This window comes from Hemicordylus capensis, chromosome 7, assembly GCF_027244095.1.
Source record: "Hemicordylus capensis ecotype Gifberg chromosome 7, rHemCap1.1.pri, whole genome shotgun sequence".
In the NCBI taxonomy this organism is placed as follows: Eukaryota; Metazoa; Chordata; class Lepidosauria; order Squamata; family Cordylidae; genus Hemicordylus; species Hemicordylus capensis.
In genome coordinates this window covers 18928574-18945297 of record NC_069663.1, presented here as the reverse complement: position 1 = coordinate 18945297, position 16724 = coordinate 18928574, and the positions used below count along the sequence as shown (strand labels likewise).

Genomic DNA, 16724 nt, shown 5'->3' with positions numbered 1-16724 from the left:
TCTAATCTGCTCATGGACATCTTGATTATTATACATATATGCAAACTAATAAGCAACCCCCTCATTCAGGGTTCCTTTTCAACAAAACATTTGATGATCAGCCAAAATTCAGCCTAACTTAAAGCATGGAAGGCACAAAGCAGTCAGCCAAGATGCAGAGAGCATCTAGCCCACCTTGTTCTGTACTTTTAAAAAATATGAAGTGTTTCCGGGTTTGATTTGATTTAAATCAAATTGATTAAAATTGCTTCATGGAAGGACACGGTTTTAATTATTTAAATCACCATTCAAGGGCATGTCCTCCTCTGGTCCTAATGGAAATATATAACTATCCACACTAGTAGCTACTTATAGTTGTATGCTCCATGCATTTGTCTAATCTCTTTTTTAAAACTACCTAGATTAGTGGCCATCACCAAAGCATCAAATTCCATAGTATAACTACACATTGTATAAAGAAGTACTTTCTTTTGTCTGTCTGGAACCCACCAGCATTTAGCTTCAGTGGATGACCCTGGGTTCTAAGACGATGAGAGAGAGAAACTTCTCTTTATCCACACCATGCATAAATTTTATACACTTCCATCATATCCCCCCTTACCAGTCTTCTTTCTAAACTAAAAAGGCCCAGTTGTTGTAGCCTTTTCTCATAGACGAATTGCTCCATTCCCCTGCTCATTTTGGTTGACCTTTTCCAGCTCCACAGTATCCTTCTTAAGGTGTACCCATAAGTCTTTAAAAGAGAATTAATCTAGTTATATCAACGTTCATGGATCTCCAGGCACCCAAGCAGGCCAATAAGTGTGTATGTTCCAGTCTTGTCTGTGGAAACTTCTGGGTTATTTTTAAATGACTTCGCCCAGCAAATTAATGCACAGACACTTCAGCATCAACAAAAATCAGATAAAACCACAATGAACAGCGTTTTGTAGCAGAAAAAGTTCAGCTGTTCACACCGCTAGAACTCTACATAGGCAATAACCACAAGCGTAAAGGTTGCTGCCCATTGGCCGAGGAATAAACTAGCTAGCCGACAAGTGAGGCATACAGAAAAGGCTCCAAAGAAAAATTAACACACTCTACAAACTAGTTTCAGTTTAAAAGGATTTGGAGATCACAACCTGGAGGGTAAAACAGAATAAGGTAAAATTCTGTTTATATAGAGCATTACACTAGATAACACATTCAAGCATTTTGATTATCAAAGTACTGCTAGAACACATGTGTGCGTGCACACATGCACCCCACTTCATACATTACATTCTTAGGTATACTTTTTGTTTTAATGTGTGAACACCACAAACAAGCATTTGCAAATATATCATATATCAAGTTTACACACACTAGCAAACCCGGGTCTGCAAGCCAGGTAATGTGGGAAATCGCCGGTACACGTATGTTTTCAGTATCATTTTTTTAAAAAACACAAAAAACCCCAAGTCTAGCAATTAATAAAGCTCTGGCACAGTTTATTTTGACACATAGTGCAATCCATTCTGCTCTGCAAGCAGGAGATCTGGGATCATCTCCAACCCAAGCTAGAACCCAAAGCTGCCAGACACGCTACACCTGCACTTCTGTAAACAAATACTCCTTGTGCGTAGAAAGTCTGGCAACCATCGCTGAAAGAGCTGGCTTCCCTTACCGTAAAACATGAAGAGATTAGGAGCTGTCACCTTCCCCCGCTGTTGTGAAGCAAGCCTGATTTGTATGCTAGATATACTCTGGAGCTAGCATATGAAATTAGGCTTGTTTCACCAGTGTCACAAAGTGACCAGTTCTTTATACGGTGACCATGTATAGTCTGGGCATGAAGGTAGAAAGAAGAAGACCCAAAAATACTTCAAACAATTCAATGGGCCTTATTGATTATTGAAGAACAGCAGCATCAATCTAACTGAGCGGAGAACAGAACAATCAATCTGAACTACTAATAATATTTCAATCATGGCTAGCAACAACATCAACCCAATGTTACTAACTATCATATGTGTGTGTATTAAGTCTTCCTAGAGCCTAACATAATTCAGACATAGATGGAAGGGGTGGGGAGGTAAGGAAGGTGCAGGAGTGGTATGGTTGGGGAAATCAGGAATTAGTAGAGGGATGAGGGAGGGGAAGAAGGGGGAAGGAAAGAGGGATCCAAGACTGTAGAAGCAGCATATTACCAGGATCTGTGGCTTGAGGGAGGTGAGGCTTCAGATGCAGGAGAAACGCAGGTGCTGGAGAACAGGAGCCTGGGGTGCAAGCTTCAAGACTAATTCAGCAGGGGAGACTTCTCCCTTGTCAGGAAAAGATTGGGATGTGGCATTTCTGTCTGTCATACAATTGTTAAAGTCATAGGAGAAATCAGTTTGGTACAAACTTAGTCCAAGACAGAACTCCCTTGAGCAATGCAGGGTTTTGTTTTGCTTTTAAAGGAAGGAAGGAAAAAAAGACAGAACCACAACACAAACCAAGCAATACATCACTAGAAAAACAAAACGGTTCACAGAGCAGTTTGCTGCAAACAAGAAACTATAAACAGTTGGAAACAGATGATAAAAATGCCAGGAATGAACACAAACATATGAGCATATTGGAAATAAATTATTAAAGCTAAACAACATTCCAACTCTATTTATTGTTTTAATTTCTAGTCTGACCTGTCTCTAGAGCTCAAAGCAGATAAGACACACCACCAACACACACCACTAACATAATTAAATTAATCTGAAACATTAACAAAATTAAAGGTCTCTAAAATCGTAACCCTGGCCAGTACAGTGAAAGCCATCCTGAATACAGTTTTAGTGTTTGGGCAAGATCTGATAGGTAGGAACACGAAGTCCAGCCCTGAGACAGGACTGTCAACCTACCAGAAGAGGACACACCACCCTGCTCTTTCTGTCTTTAACAGCAGTTTCATCGGCAAAGATCACCAGGTGAAGTTTTTCACAGCATGGAGATAAACATTACCAGCTGCTAATGTCTACAGGAGTCCTGCCAAAAAGGGGGGAGGGAGAAGGGTCACCCTAATGCAGAAACCACACTGATGCAGAGATGGAGCTTAAAGAGCAGTAAAATTTCATTCCAATACAGGTAAAATTGAAATGTTAAACCCTGTTGGCGAGCCACATTTATTTAAAATAGAGCTAACCTTCTGGATTAATTAAGAGTATAAGGGCAAGGAGGACCAGTATGACATACTAAATGAAGATTGGGGAGGCCTGGGTTCAAATCACCACTCAGCTATAAAGCACACTTTTAGCCTACCCAATAACACACAGGGTCCTTATATGCCACCCTACATTCCTCAGAGGAAGAACAACAACAACAATTCATGAAGTCATATGGATTTTTCTCAGAGTAAATAACTGAATCCCTTTGAACACTTACAGCACACTCTTAAAGTAGTACTCAGACTAGGATGGGAGAAACACAGATCCAAATATCAAGCCTGCTGGATGGCTTTGGGTCAACAATCTCTCTCTCTCTCTCTCTCTCTCTCTCTCTCTCTCTCTCAGCCTAACCTACCTCTAAGGGTTGCTGTGTGGATAAAAGGAGGGGGGAGAATTCCTTATACTGCCGTCAGCTCCTCGGAGAAAGAAAAATGCAGTAATTAGTTACTGTTATTTATTAAAAGCCTACTCCAAAGTAAGCCTTTTGCATTTATTGGGGCTTACTTCCACCCAGGTAGAGGCTGAAAGCCAAGGCCTATAGTTTACCTGGGAGCAAGCCCCACTGAACACAGTGGAGGTTACCTCTGAGTAAGCATACCTATGATGGTGCTCCTCATCCCCTCTCTTGCCATGAGTCCCATTATACTTAATGGTCATCATAGGAACATAGGAAGCTGCCCTATACCGAGTCAGACCAATGGTCTATCTAGCTCAGCGTTGTCTTCACAGACTGGCAGTGGCTTCTCCAAGGTTGCAGGCAGGAATCTCTCTCAGCCCTATCTTGGAGATAGGGCTATCTTGGCAACGTACTGTATGCTTTGGTAGTTTGTTGGTTCGATTAAAAAAAAAACCTTGTCCTATCTTGGAGAAGCCAGGGAGAGAACTTGGAACGGGACCCTGCTTGGCAAAGGAGACAAATCATGCTTGCTCCCAGAGGACCAGCTCTCCTCGGGGCTCCAGTCACTCGAGGCTCCCTCAGACTTCGGCCCTACCTCCTCAGCGTAGGGAGATCTCCCCCACCGCGCGCTCAGCCACGGCCCACCCGTACCCCGCATCCTTCCCGCTCACCCCAAGCTAAACTTACCGCCTTAGCGGTCACTTAGCAACCAAACTAGGAAATCGCTGCGCGCAGAGGGTGTCGGGTAAACAGCTTTTCTTTCCCACCCAGCCCCATGACAGCCTCAGAACTACAATTCCCATGAGCGCCCTGCCCGCCGGAAAGGAACGCTCCTCTGACGCGCGCCATACGGGGATTACAAACTACAAGTACCGTCATGCTCGGTGCCAGACCGGCGCATGAATCCTTTATCGTTAAAGCGGGGAACGGGGGGAATCGCAAGAAACATGCATGTCCACCCGAGAGAAACGGTTTTTGAAGAGTAGCAACCAGACACGAGCCCTGTTCACACATTATGTTTAACATATCTACAGGGCATGGATAATTCAAGTTAATTCACTCATCGCGTTCAGGCCATGCGCAACAGTACGGCTTCCGATCTGTAACCCGCCTTTGAAGTGGCCTGTATCCGGGTCAACACATGTGCATGCATACACACAAAAGCCTGTACATGTACACCTACGCAGACATCTAGACCTGCATAGGGTTGCGCGCAGAGCCCAATGCGATGCAGATTTACCTGGAGTAAACCCCACTGTGTTCAATAGGACCTTACTCCCAAGTAATAGGACCTTACTCCCAAGGTGTTCAAGCTGCTGCAGTGCAATGAATCTTATGCACACTTATCTGGGAAGAAAGTCCCATTCAACACGACGGGATTTATTTCCAAATAAACATGCATCTGTATGGCTTTTGTTAAAGAAACAAGATTCCAACCAGGGCAAAAAATAAAAATTAAAATGTGGCAGCTGCAAGGTGTATACTGTATTATATACGACCTCACAGCATCCTGGGCGTCTGCAATTGCGTGTGTCTGTGTTTTCCTCCAAAACGTCCAGTCAATGGACTACAATCCAGTTAAGATACGGCACAAACACACACAGTCCTCAGAAAACTTCGCCTCCTGCGGGGAAACTGCAATCCTCTGACCCATCAAAATGGCTGCACAATTTCTATTCAAGCAGCCCGGGACAGCAGTGGCTAACCGGAGGCGCTGGGGCGGTTGGACTACAACTCCCATCACCCCCAGCCCCAATATACTGCAGCTGTGGGTGATGGGGGTTGTAGTCCAACAGCAGCGGGAGATCCTCGGGCCATTGGGTCGAAATTTCTCCTCCAAGGCAGGTGCCTACAATTCCCAGCATGCAGTGCAGCAGAGGCGGTTTTTCTGCATTCGTGCGAACGGGAATCGGAGAAAGGGCGATTGGTAGCGAGAGGGTTGCTTGTTGGTTTTCGCTGGAGGTCTCCCGGAGCGTGCGAGGATAGGGTGAGCAAGAGGGAAAAAAAGAATCCAAAGATACCCCCCCCCCGGGTTTTGTTTTGGTCCGGTCCTTTGGAAAGGTGAGCTCCGACTCTTGGAAGAGGACGCTGAACTGTAAGAGGAAATAGAGGGGTGGTCCTCCTTTTAGCTAGCAATTGACAAAAGAGACTTGTGGTTGTACCTGAAAGTCTCACAGGTGTATTGTGGCAGAAGCTCTTCTGCATTACAGCCCACATCAGCATGAAGTACAGTTAGATAGGTAGGTATATATACAGAGAGAGAAAATTGTCAATAGCGTGCCAAAAAGCTGTGGCATGCAACTTGTGACACTTCTGTGCAAGGCTTAAAAGTCTACAAGGCAACCACATTGGCTCAAAATACATTTGAGGTTTGCATAGCAATGTCGCAGGCTAGACTCTGTGAATAGCATGGCTTTTTGCTCCCACTGTTTGTCCTTCCCCCCCCCCCATTTCCTTTTACCTGTGTGTGTGTGTGTGTGATCTGTCAACTGAGGATAAGGTTTAATGGGTCTGATGAACTCTAGTCCATGGAAGCAAACGCACAATGCATCTGTTGATCTTTAAGATGCCACAAGATGCACACTCTCTCTCTCTCCCTCCCCCCACTTTTCTCTCTCTCTCTCTCTCTCACACACACACACACACACACACACACACACACCCCAGGTTCTAAAGACCAACTTTGGTGGATGGCATGTAGTGAAAGTGTAGGTTTTGAATTACAGAGCATGTGCTTGTGTTATGGTGAAATCAGCAAAGAGGCCTGATAAAGAATTCGGAAGTTTCTGGTGTTTGTTCTCTGTGTTTGGGGCCTCCATAATTTTTCTTTTTAAAGGATTCTTACCCACCTATAGATTTCTCCTCCAGCTTTCTAACCTGAAAGAAGCTTGTGCCACACTTTATCTGTTAGTCTTTAAGGACTATGGGGTGTGTGTGTGTGCACGCGCTCATGTGTGTTTTCCTACCTTACTGTAGTCTGGCCAACCTTCTGGAAAGTGTCTTGTGTGAATGGAAAACTTACATATTCAGTAATTTCTGCTATTTAGTAATAGTAATCTCTGCCATTTTTCAAGCGGGGGCCATTTTTAGCAAAGTTCAAAGTTTTTTACAGTCTATGACCACCACAACAAAGGAATAGAAAAGAACATATAACACAGTTTAAAATAAAAACATAATGCCACTTATATCACAATACCCTAGGGTATAATACTGAAACCACCAAAAACCTCCCAATCTTAAGGAGGGAGTTAATTACTAAAACTCAAAACCCCTTTTTGGCAAAAAGCCTTCAATGTGAAAGACCTTTCCCACTGCACTGATCTCCGCACAGTAATTTGCTTTTCTCTGTGTTGGAGGAGGCCCTTTTAAGAGAGACGGAGGAGCCCTATTTTAGGAGTTCTGAGGGGAAAGTGCTGGGAAGGGCTACACTTCCCAGCACTCTGTGCATGCCTCCAAGATGGCACAGGGGCTCAAGAGGGCTCTGTTTCCCTTAGAGGAGCCCCCTGACGCTGGGCACTGCATTATGGGAATGGTCGTCTCCACGTGGTGCTGGGGGACTATGCAGAGTACTCAGCTTTGGCGGAAGCGTTACACAGCCAATAAACGACTAGTCCAGGACCTTGCACTTAGGCTTGATGGGGATTGCCACTGGTCCCCGGGCTGTACAATGAAGAATACTGTTCTATAGCAGGATACATTAATTTATACAAAATATCATTTTACCTGTTCTGAGCCTTCTGTATCTCTTCTTACATAGGTGTCTTCTCTTGCAAGGAACCTGGCTCTAATAAACGATGCTCCACACAAAGGTGAAAACAGAGAAGCCAGGTAGGTTGCCATGTAAACTAGGTGGCATGAATGTCAAACGCAAGTAGTGATTGCAATAGCAACCTGCACAGACCTACCCCCGAGCAGGTAGCGAAGATGCTCTCCGCCAAAAATCCAGAAGCTCCATTCGGTGCAGAGCTGAATCCCGCTACAGCTCTGGTTCTCCTATATATCCCTAATGGAATACGAATAGGATGAACACTTATATACCGCTTTTCAACAAAAAAAAGTTGCCAAAGCGGTTTACAAAGATAACTAAAACGGCTCCCTGTCCCCAAAGGGCTCACAGTCTAAAAAAGAAACATAAGCAACAGCCACTGGAGGGATGCTATGCTGGGGATGGATAGGGCCAGTTGCTCTCCTCCTGCTCAATCAAGAGAATCACCACTTTTAACAGTTTTGCTCAGTTAGGAGGGGACCTGCTGACAGGAATTTTTTAAATTTTATCTTATTTTAATTAATTTATTTAATTTAACATTTCTGTACTGCCCCAAACTCGCATCTCTGTAATGGGTGTTACTAAAGACTAACAGGATTGTATCTAGGAGTTCTTCTGTATGGGTTGTTTCTGATGCCTCTGTATTTGCTTTTATTTCTTTATACCGTCACTTCCCAGTGTTACAGTGGCTTCCAAAATATGCTGGTTCTGACACATTCGTAGGAATCCTGAATGCTTTATAAAATGTCCAGTGTGAGCAATGTCAGGTTGCTGCTGACCCAGTTTTATAGATAGACCGAGAGAGAGAGAGAACTGTGTTTTCAAGATGTGTTTGAGTCACTCGTAATGTAGAGTGCTGCGAGATCTGAAGCTTTGTTTTGTTTCCGTTGTGCCTGCTGAAGAGTTCTGTGAGAGCTTGCACACAGTTCCCCTGATCTAAGCTGGGTATGTTTGAAGATAATGTTTTGCTATCTCTGTCTATTGTGCTCCTTTATAAAAGCAGAGATGGAAATTGTGATTGCCCCCGTGCGGGTTTCATATAGGTGTTGATTGTATACGGTGCTGTGGGGCAGGCTTAACATGCATGCTACTCCTGGCAAAATGTTTGACCTTTGCATAAATGCATTCTCCATATTGCACTCTCTGAAAATTATCTGTTGGTGTAGAGAGAGAGTGTGTGTTAGCAGTATAGGAAGCCTTTTGATTTGGGCTGCCAGACCCAGAAGAATAATCCAAGGGTCTTCAGTGCCAATGTGGGGAGGGTAGAAAAAAGCTTTGGAGAAAGATGCCTATGATGTTCTGTAAAGTGGGGTGGGCAGGATGCTTCTGCCAGAACAACCACTCTCTCCCCTCCGGCCCTGCACAGATCTGGAGACGGCCAATGCTCGAAACCGGCTTGATGCAGTGCTGCAGTGTCTGCTGGAGAAGAATGATGTGGACCGGTAAGCCTTGCCCAGGGAAGAGTGTGATCTTGGCTCTGTTTGGGTAGAAGGAATCTGGAGCTTGTCACGTCATTAGAGGCTGATCTAACCCCCAGTGGGAGGAAAGCTGGAAGCCTTGTGGGTTGCTTTGCCATTTCTGTAAGGAGGAACAGTGCCTGCTAGGGTGAGATGGCAGATTTATGGACATCCTCATTAACGTACCTGCTGCTGACATTCGGTGTTCCTCTTTTTCTGTCTTTGTATGTCTCCTCAGGGAGCAGATGGAAGAAGACTCTGGAAAGTCGTCGTCTGACGCGCTCAACAAGTAAGGCCTCCTTGTAGCCTTCTAGGCCAGGGGTTCCCAACTGTGGGTCTCTATATGTTGCTGGACTACAATTCCCATTGCCCCCTGCCATGAGGCCTCCATGGCAGGGGATGATGGGAGTTGTAGTCCAACATCATCTGGAGACCCACAGCTGGGAACCGCTGCTCTAGGGTTTGCTTGCCATTCTTCAATGCGGAGCTTCTGGTTGGGAGAGGACTGTTCCAAATCCCTACCAGAGATCCTAATTAAGGCTAAGAAACCAAGTTCCAAATAGAATAAACAGTCCACTAATCGGGTTTACCAGCAGGTGAAAATACTGGGGGTTTTCCTAGTCTCTCCACTTTGGAAATAAGAATCAATCTCGGTCTGGTCTGTCTGCAACAGCTCATGAACACATGAAGCTTCCTGCTGCTGAGTCAGCCTGTCTCATCAAGCCCCAAACTGTCAGCTCTGACTGGCAGCAGCTTTCCAAGAACTCAGGCAGAGGCCTCTCGTACCCTGTTGGCTGAAATATTTCTAAGCGGAAATGTCAGGAATTGAACCTGAGACCACCTCTGTGCAAAATGTGTGCTCTGCTGCTGAAGAGGACATGATGGAGATGGTCATACTCCCATTGTTTTATGTCCCGCATCTGGGATCCAGCACTGTAATGAGTAGTTCTTGACCTTTCTACTTTCTGTTTACAGGGACTGCTCTCCGACTGCCACAGGAAAGAGGTATGGTTCTTTATAATGTCTCATCCACCTATGGATGGCCATTGCATGGAGGACTGCAGCGTGAGCACTCTTCCGTGGGTTCATTGACTGCCCTTGATTTCCGCTGGATCCAGAGAAGGGACTTAGGCATGCATGTGGAGCTTATCTCCCAGATTTCACCATAAGACTCCCCACAGTTGAAGAGACAAGCTAAGACCAGGCTTAGCTTGCCTCTTCAGCTGACAAGGCTTGTCTCTTCAGCAATGAGAAGCATCTGGAGCAAAAGCTGCACGAGTGGATGCTTTTGTTTGCACAGTAGGGAGAGGAGTGATTCCAACTGTTTCTTTCTCCTTCTGCCACCCCAGATGTGTTCCTGAGACCCTGGCAGAAGGAGAAGGAAAGAGCTGGAAATCGCCCCTCTCCCCATGATGCAAACAAAAGCATTCCCCTCGCGCAGCTCTTGCTCTGGGTGCTTGAAGAGGGCCCCCCAGCCCTCAGGAGCATAAGCACGTGTATGTGTGTCTTGCATCACTTGGGTGTAGCTGCCTTTGTTATGAGTGACTCTAGACAGCTGTTCTCCCTGCCATTCTAGTACTAGATGGAAAGCAATGAGAGAACCTGTGAGTACAAGACTTGGATGCTATTGCCACTTAGTGCCACTTTGCGGGTTGCACTAGTCCATAAAAAGCTGCCCTCCACATTGTGATTGTGCAGAATTATTGGCCGTACCAATTCAAACGGCAGTGGGGCGGGGCAGGATGTGTGTGTTCCTGTTTTTGAACCCTCTCCTATATGGAAAGCTCCCTGTGTGTAGCAGACTAGCATATTGGGGAGAAGTTATCATGACCCTCTTTAAAACAGCAACAAAAACTTGTGGTTTGTTTGACATTTTCTGAAACAAATACAATTCATAAACATAGCAGGAGATAAGTATACAACACAGGATTACTATATTGTAAGGGCATCTTTCTAAACCGCATAATGACCATTTATAATATCACAAACAGTGATTACTGATCAGCAGGAACCAGGGAGAAAGTGTAAGAGAGAGGAACTCCAGAAGAGACTTGTGACTGTTGTGTTAATTTGTCCATTAATGCTAATTTCCAGAATCTAGCATGCCAGTGGTAAGCCTCTTGATGAACTAATTTTCCTGTGAGCTGGGAGCTTTGTTATGCAGAATGGCTCTTGAAACTGGAAGCCACCAGTAATGCTGCTTCATGCTGATCTCCATTATGTAGATTGCAGGGGCCAAGCTGCCCAATATGTAATATATAATATAATAATTAACATTTAAATTCCAGCCTCCCTCCAAGTAGCTTATAGTGGTATGCATGAATCAGGCTATCCCCCATAGGGGATAGGTAGGTTAGGTTGAGAGTCGGAGCCCAAGATCACCCAGTGAGCTTCTCAACCATAGTGAGGATTTGAACTCAGGTCCCTCTAGTCCAGGCCTGCTCAACTCCCCCCCCCCACCGCCGGCTGTGTTTGGACTACAACTCCCATGATCCCCAACCACAGTGGCCAGTAGTCAGGGCTTATGGGAGTTGTAGGCCAACATCTGTAGGAGGGCCGAAGTTGAGCAGCCCTGATGTAAAGGAACACAAGAAGTTGCCTTATTCTGAGTCAGACTATGGGTCCATCTAGCTCAGGATAGTCTTCACTGATTGACTCTCCAAGGTTTCAGGGGGGAGTCTTTCCCAGCCCTATCTGAAAATGCTGCCAAGGATTGAACCTGGGATCTTCTGCATGCAAAGCAGATGCTCTACCACTGAGTTATGGCCCCTTCCCCAAATAGATATCCTATTTGCCCCACCTGGCATTGTAGAAAAGCAACTCTGTTCTCCAGAGGTGGCTAAACAATTTACTTCCTGTGGAGATCTCTATGGCTTCTGCTATGTACTTCACCCCTCTGCCAGTCTGGTGAGTTTCCATTCTTGGCTGCTGGAGAGCCCTTAGACCCAACCTCTTGACCACAGCAGTCAGGAGATGCTTCTAAACCTCTTCGAAACATATGCCGTGAATTCTCCAGTCACATACTTTCTAATACTCTTCTGGTCCCAGGCCCTCTGCCCGGTTCTCTCATCATCGGCGTAAGAAGAGGAAGGAGACGGATGATGGGCTTGCCGAAAGCGGACAGCAGAAGCAGAGTGAGTTTTTTTTTTAAATGCCGGTTGCCTTGGTGGATCAGATCAAGTGGCTTTCTAATATGGTACTCTGTCTTTTAACCTTGGCTAGCAGGAAACTCTCAGGCGGACCGTGATACTGAGGTTCATCCTCTCTTGGCCATTCGTAGCCTCTGTTAATGTGAGATCTTCTGCCCCTGGACACGAATCACATTAGCCTTGCTTGCTTCCATCCTCCTTGCTTGCTTCCGTCAAAGGCTAATAGCCATTGATTTTGGAGTTATTCTCTATGAATTTGCCTCTCTTCTTTTAAAGGCACCTGTGTCTAGCACTGTCGACACATCTTGTGGTGTACAAACATAAATAATTCGTGAAGGATCTATTTTCTCTCTCACACACAAAACCCCAACCCAGGGTTTTGAGAGAGAATGGTTTTCTTATCAGCCTCTATTGTTCCTTCCTTATTCCCCGATCCCCTCCACCGGGTAATCTTTTCTGAAACAAAATGCTCCAGCCTTGAAAGCCTTTAGGGAAGGTGTGCTACTTCCTTGGTCGTCTTTAAGGCAGATTCGTACAAACATCAGCCAGAACACACAATCGGGACGGAGTTGTCCCAAGAGTGCATGTCCTCTGACGTTACAGGAGCACATCCTGCCATGCTATTTTAGAGCTCTCCAGGGTTTTGGAGAGCATTTAGAGGGGCGATTCAGGTGAACGCCCCCTCACACAAGGGATGCCTGACAGCCCATCAGGATGTCTTCTAGTGATGTCAGAGCGGGTGCACTTTCGGCGTGACCCAGTAAAGTTTGTGAGGCCTTATATTTTGAAGCCATCCTGGCTGTGTTCCAGTGTTGTTGTCTCTGAGCCAGCAGGCTCAACTGGGAAAAGGAATTGAGCCCTCGTATTGTTTCTCTTTTCCCTCCAGGAACTGGGTTGCTTGGAGGAGGAGATTTCTGGAAAGCCTTTTGGGCCTCCATCTTGATCAGCTTTCCTTCCTGTCTCCCTCAGACACCTATGTCATCAAGCTGTTTGACCGGAGTGTGGATCTAGCACAGTTCTCCGAGAGCACCCCGCTGTACCCCATCTGCCGGGCCTGGATGCGGAACAGTCCCATGGTGCGGGAGCAGGAACAACCGCCCAGCCCTGCCCTGCCCACCCTGCCAGAGGATGAGGAGGTACTAACCAGGAGGGGCCCCAGCTGGAAAGGATGCCATGGGGCTTTTTAGAAGGATAACCAAGGCTAAGCTCTGCTAATACTGAATTATTTTCATAGAACCTCTTGCCTGAGGGTTCAAAAACTCTTCATATGTTACCTTGATAATCCTTACAACAGTCTTGGAAGGTAGGCTGACAGAATTATCCCCATTGGTGGGGATAGCTGAGGTTGACAAGTGATCTGATTAGGCACATCCTGAGTGTTGTCGTCAGGTCTGGAATCGAACCAGGGATTTCAGGCACACAGCTCAAGCCTTTAATTGCTGTGCTTTCATATCTGCTATAACAGCTTGCCGTGCTGGCACAGTGCAGTGGTTAGACCTGGGCCAGAGAGATCCAGGATCAAATTCCCCTCAGGAAAATCACTGGGTATCTTGGGGCCAATTTCTCTTGACCTAACTTCTCTTCACAACCATCATCTTGTGAGGTGTGTGCCCATGAGGTCATTCACACAATCGAGACCTGTGTTCTACCCGGGTTTGGGAGCGCTGTGTGCTACTAATTTTGGGTTGTGTGGAACCACGGTAGGAGGAAAACCTGGGTAGAAGTGATTGTGTGGAAGCAAGGGAGGAGGAAAACCTGGGTAGCTTTTCCACCTACCTTGCTTCCATACAACACTTCGACTGAGGTTCTCCTCTTACCTTGCTTCTACACAACCAAAAATCAGGAACACACACACACACAGCTCCCAAATCTGGGTAGAACACAGTTCTCGATTGTGTGAATGACCTCCACGTCTACCACTCGGAGCACTTTAGAAGCAGGACAGGATATACAAGCGAGAATAAAGGAAACCTATAACTTCCAGAGTTTGTGACTGAGCTGAGATTGAAACTGAGTCTTATCTTCCCAAATGTGTTTGATTCTAGGGGGCCGAAGGACTGAATGGGAAAAGCCAAGATGTGTGCAAACTGCCCCCTCCAACGCCCTGCCACACAAACGCCTCGGGGGAAACGGTTAATCTCCGCATCCCATCTCCACTAGAGCCTGAGGAGGCGAAAGTCGTAGTGGACAAGGTCAGAACGTACTTCAGCTGTGGCAGGGAGGGGAGAGTGGGTGGTCTGTGGTGCCGGATCACAGTTGCCTCGAAGCCTCTCTTGGGTCAGAACTGGAAGGGTTTGTTTTTCACGGAAACTTGGCCTGTTGTTCTGGCAGTGCTTGCTCTGCCTCATGGCCCAGGGGACTGTAGTGCCCGAGGCAAGGTGCCAAATGTTGCCTTGCCCCCCACACCTGATGTGGGCCAGCCCCCTTTCAAAATGGACCCTTGCAAGCTCCAATAGAGATGTGGGGAGGATGCCAGCAGCCCCTGATACTCTTCTCTGGCTTCTTGAGAGCTTATGTGAGGAGACGCGCTCCTGGCAAAGCTTGCAAGGGTCGGATTGGTCCCAATTAGTTCTCTGGTGGTGGTGATGGCGGCAGTGGCAGCAGGGAACATTTTGCCACCCCAATAATCTGCTGCTCGAGGCGACAATCTCACTTCACCTCATGTAAAGACAACCTCTCACATGACAGTTATCTTCATGACATAAGAACAGCCCTGCTGGATCAGGCCCAAGGCCTATCTGGTCCATCATCCTGTTTCGCACACTGGCCCACCAGGTGCCTCTGAGAAGCCCAACCTTGGAACCTTTCCCCATGCTTTTTTGTGGCTTTAGGGGGGATTTTGCCCTTTGGAGGGCATTCCTGGGCACATTGGGGACCCACAGAGCATGCCACAGTAAGTTCTGGGCCATTTAGGGACCATTTTTGGCACTTTAAAATTTCCCCCTCCACTCTGGAACCTAACCCCGCTTTCTCCGTAGCCCTAATGCCTCGTTACTCACGGCAGTAGGTGAGTAATGGAGCCCCTGTGAGTAACTAGTTTCTCCTATACAGTGATAGTGCTGAATGTTCTTTGGGGGAGGAGGGGAGGCTGGGGGAGGGGGAGGAGAGATGTCCTGGGTGAAGAGGAGGGGGCTGGGATCATTGAGGAGGAGGAGGAGGAGGAGGGGATCAGCTCATCAGATAACTGTGGTGAATGAGAGGGAACGCCCATCCGAGCTGCCCACATCCAAGCGGAGCCTGTCCGTGCCCAGGCCTCCATGGCTGCCCATGCCCATCTGAGCTGCCCATGTCCGAGACGGAACACCTGTCCCCACCCTCATGAACGCCCCTCCACGGTGTTTAGATCTTTGAGGAGAGATCTTTGAGGGGAGGAGAGATCATAGTAGCTTCAGGAGGTGTGTACAAAGGGCAGGGACTTAATCAACGCGAGCTTATGACCCAGGAGGAGAGATGTCCTGGGTGATAGTGCTGAATGTTCTTTGGGGCAGATGGTTCTTGGGTAGGGATCTCTAGTGCCCTGACCTGCTGTTGCAGCTCTCCAAAAGAGGAACCTAGGAAGCTGCTGTATACCGAGTCCCTCTAGCTCAGTATTGTCTACACTGACTGTCAGCAGCTCTCCGTGGGTTTCAGGCAGGAGGTACTTGGGACCTTCTGCATGCAAGGAGATGCTCTACCACTGAGCCGCAGCCTCATCCCCTAAGGGGAATATCTCACTGCAGGCAGTGCTCCCATGAAGACTCATACCGCTACCGCAAGGTTGGCTCTGCATCCCTTCCCAACCGTGGGATTTATATGCTGGCTTAGCTGCTGATGAAGCAGTTTGGGTCGTTTTTTGGAGTCTGTCTGTTTCTCAGGTGTGGTTTTAGCCCTGCAGGGCTTTGGAGGCAGCCATGTGCTGATGCCTGCTCTTCCTCACAGGCTGCCGAGGCCGTGCCATCCATGTCCTCCCTTATCTACAAGAACATGGAGCGGTGGAAGAAGATCCGACAGAGGTAGGTGGCAGGAACAGGTGACACGGGCTGCAGGTGTGTGGCAGTGATGCCTATGCAGTATACAAGGCAGAAGGCTATTGGGGGACATGAAGGGCAGTGTAATGCCAAGGCAGGTGTGTAGGGAAGCCGCTGGTGGCCCCCACCCAGCTACGCCCCCTGTGTCTGATGTCAGACGGAGGAGGTGTGGCCGGGGCACAAACCGTGGCCTCTGAGCGCAGCGGCCCGGGTTCTTTGAACCCGTTTGCACAGTGGTGGCTCCGCCCCTGTGCCAAGGCGTGTGGCTGTGCTTGCCATGTGCCCTCTCCCATCCACAGGTGGAAAGAGGCCTCGCACAAGAACCAGCTGCGCTACGCTGAGAGCATGAAGATCCTGAAGGAGATGTATGAGCGGCAATGAGGGGCGCAAGTGGGGCACATCTCCTGGCGTCTCCTTCTAACCCCCTCACCTTGTGGGGGTCAGTACTGTTGCCTCTAGGGTTTTTTTTTGTATAATAAATGCAGTATTCAGAGGGTGTCTGTCTAGTCTAACAATGTCTGGAGCCCAAGAAGCCCTGAAGCTGAACCGGGAAAGCACACCATTGTAGTATATGAGCTCTCTTCCTATTTAGATTGTTAGTCAAAAGTGGATCCTGCCCTTGCTCTGTTTTATTTATTTATATTTATATTCACATACATATACGTGTCTGTCTGTGTCGCTCTCTCTATGTATGTATACACACACACACACACACACACACACACCACTTTAGGAACTTCTATTGAAGAGTGGTATATAAATATTTGTCATATTCGTATTCTGCCTA

The 16724-nt window shown here is 47.1% G+C and overlaps 2 protein-coding genes across 17 annotated transcripts in view; one reads left to right on the top strand and one right to left on the bottom strand.

Annotated features, from left to right (window-relative positions):
• Window positions 1–4338, bottom strand: part of PROSER3 (proline and serine rich 3) — a 31138-nt gene extending 26800 nt beyond the window's left edge. For 2 of the 14 annotated variants that reach the window (XM_053268408.1, XM_053268410.1), the window contains exons 1-4: window positions 3760–4218; window positions 3517–3574; window positions 2859–2982; window positions 2169–2317 (exon numbers count right to left, since the gene is read on the bottom strand). Coding sequence is in view for 4 of the 14 variants with exons in the window: in XM_053268423.1 (XP_053124398.1) it covers window positions 4154–4216 (63 nt within the window). In the remaining 10 variants the exon portion in view is untranslated. Of the gene's footprint in view, window positions 1–601; window positions 734–2168; window positions 2318–2858; window positions 2983–3516; window positions 3578–3759; window positions 4226–4245 lie in introns of those variants that run through there. The other 12 variants (XM_053268412.1, XM_053268415.1, XM_053268409.1 and 9 more) reach the window with 12 other exon arrangements.
• A 1052-nt stretch (window positions 4339–5390) lies between these two features.
• LIN37 (lin-37 DREAM MuvB core complex component) lies at window positions 5391–16433 on the top strand. 3 transcript variants are annotated; one of them, XM_053266694.1, is made up of 10 exons: window positions 5391–5545; window positions 7316–7386; window positions 8691–8766; window positions 9020–9070; window positions 9757–9786; window positions 11830–11915; window positions 12900–13066; window positions 13976–14122; window positions 15849–15922; window positions 16237–16433. In XM_053266694.1, the coding sequence occupies exons 2-10, from the start codon at window positions 7353–7355 to the stop codon at window positions 16316–16318; spliced, it is 747 nt and encodes a 248-aa protein (XP_053122669.1). In that variant the 5' UTR covers window positions 5391–5545; window positions 7316–7352; the 3' UTR covers window positions 16319–16433. The 3 variants fall into 3 exon arrangements, with proteins under 3 accessions (XP_053122669.1, XP_053122670.1, XP_053122671.1); XM_053266695.1 differs by having other exon boundaries at window positions 5420–5619; XM_053266696.1 differs by lacking the exon at window positions 5391–5545 and adding an exon at window positions 5638–5798.
• The last annotated feature ends 291 nt before the right edge of the window (window positions 16434–16724 follow it).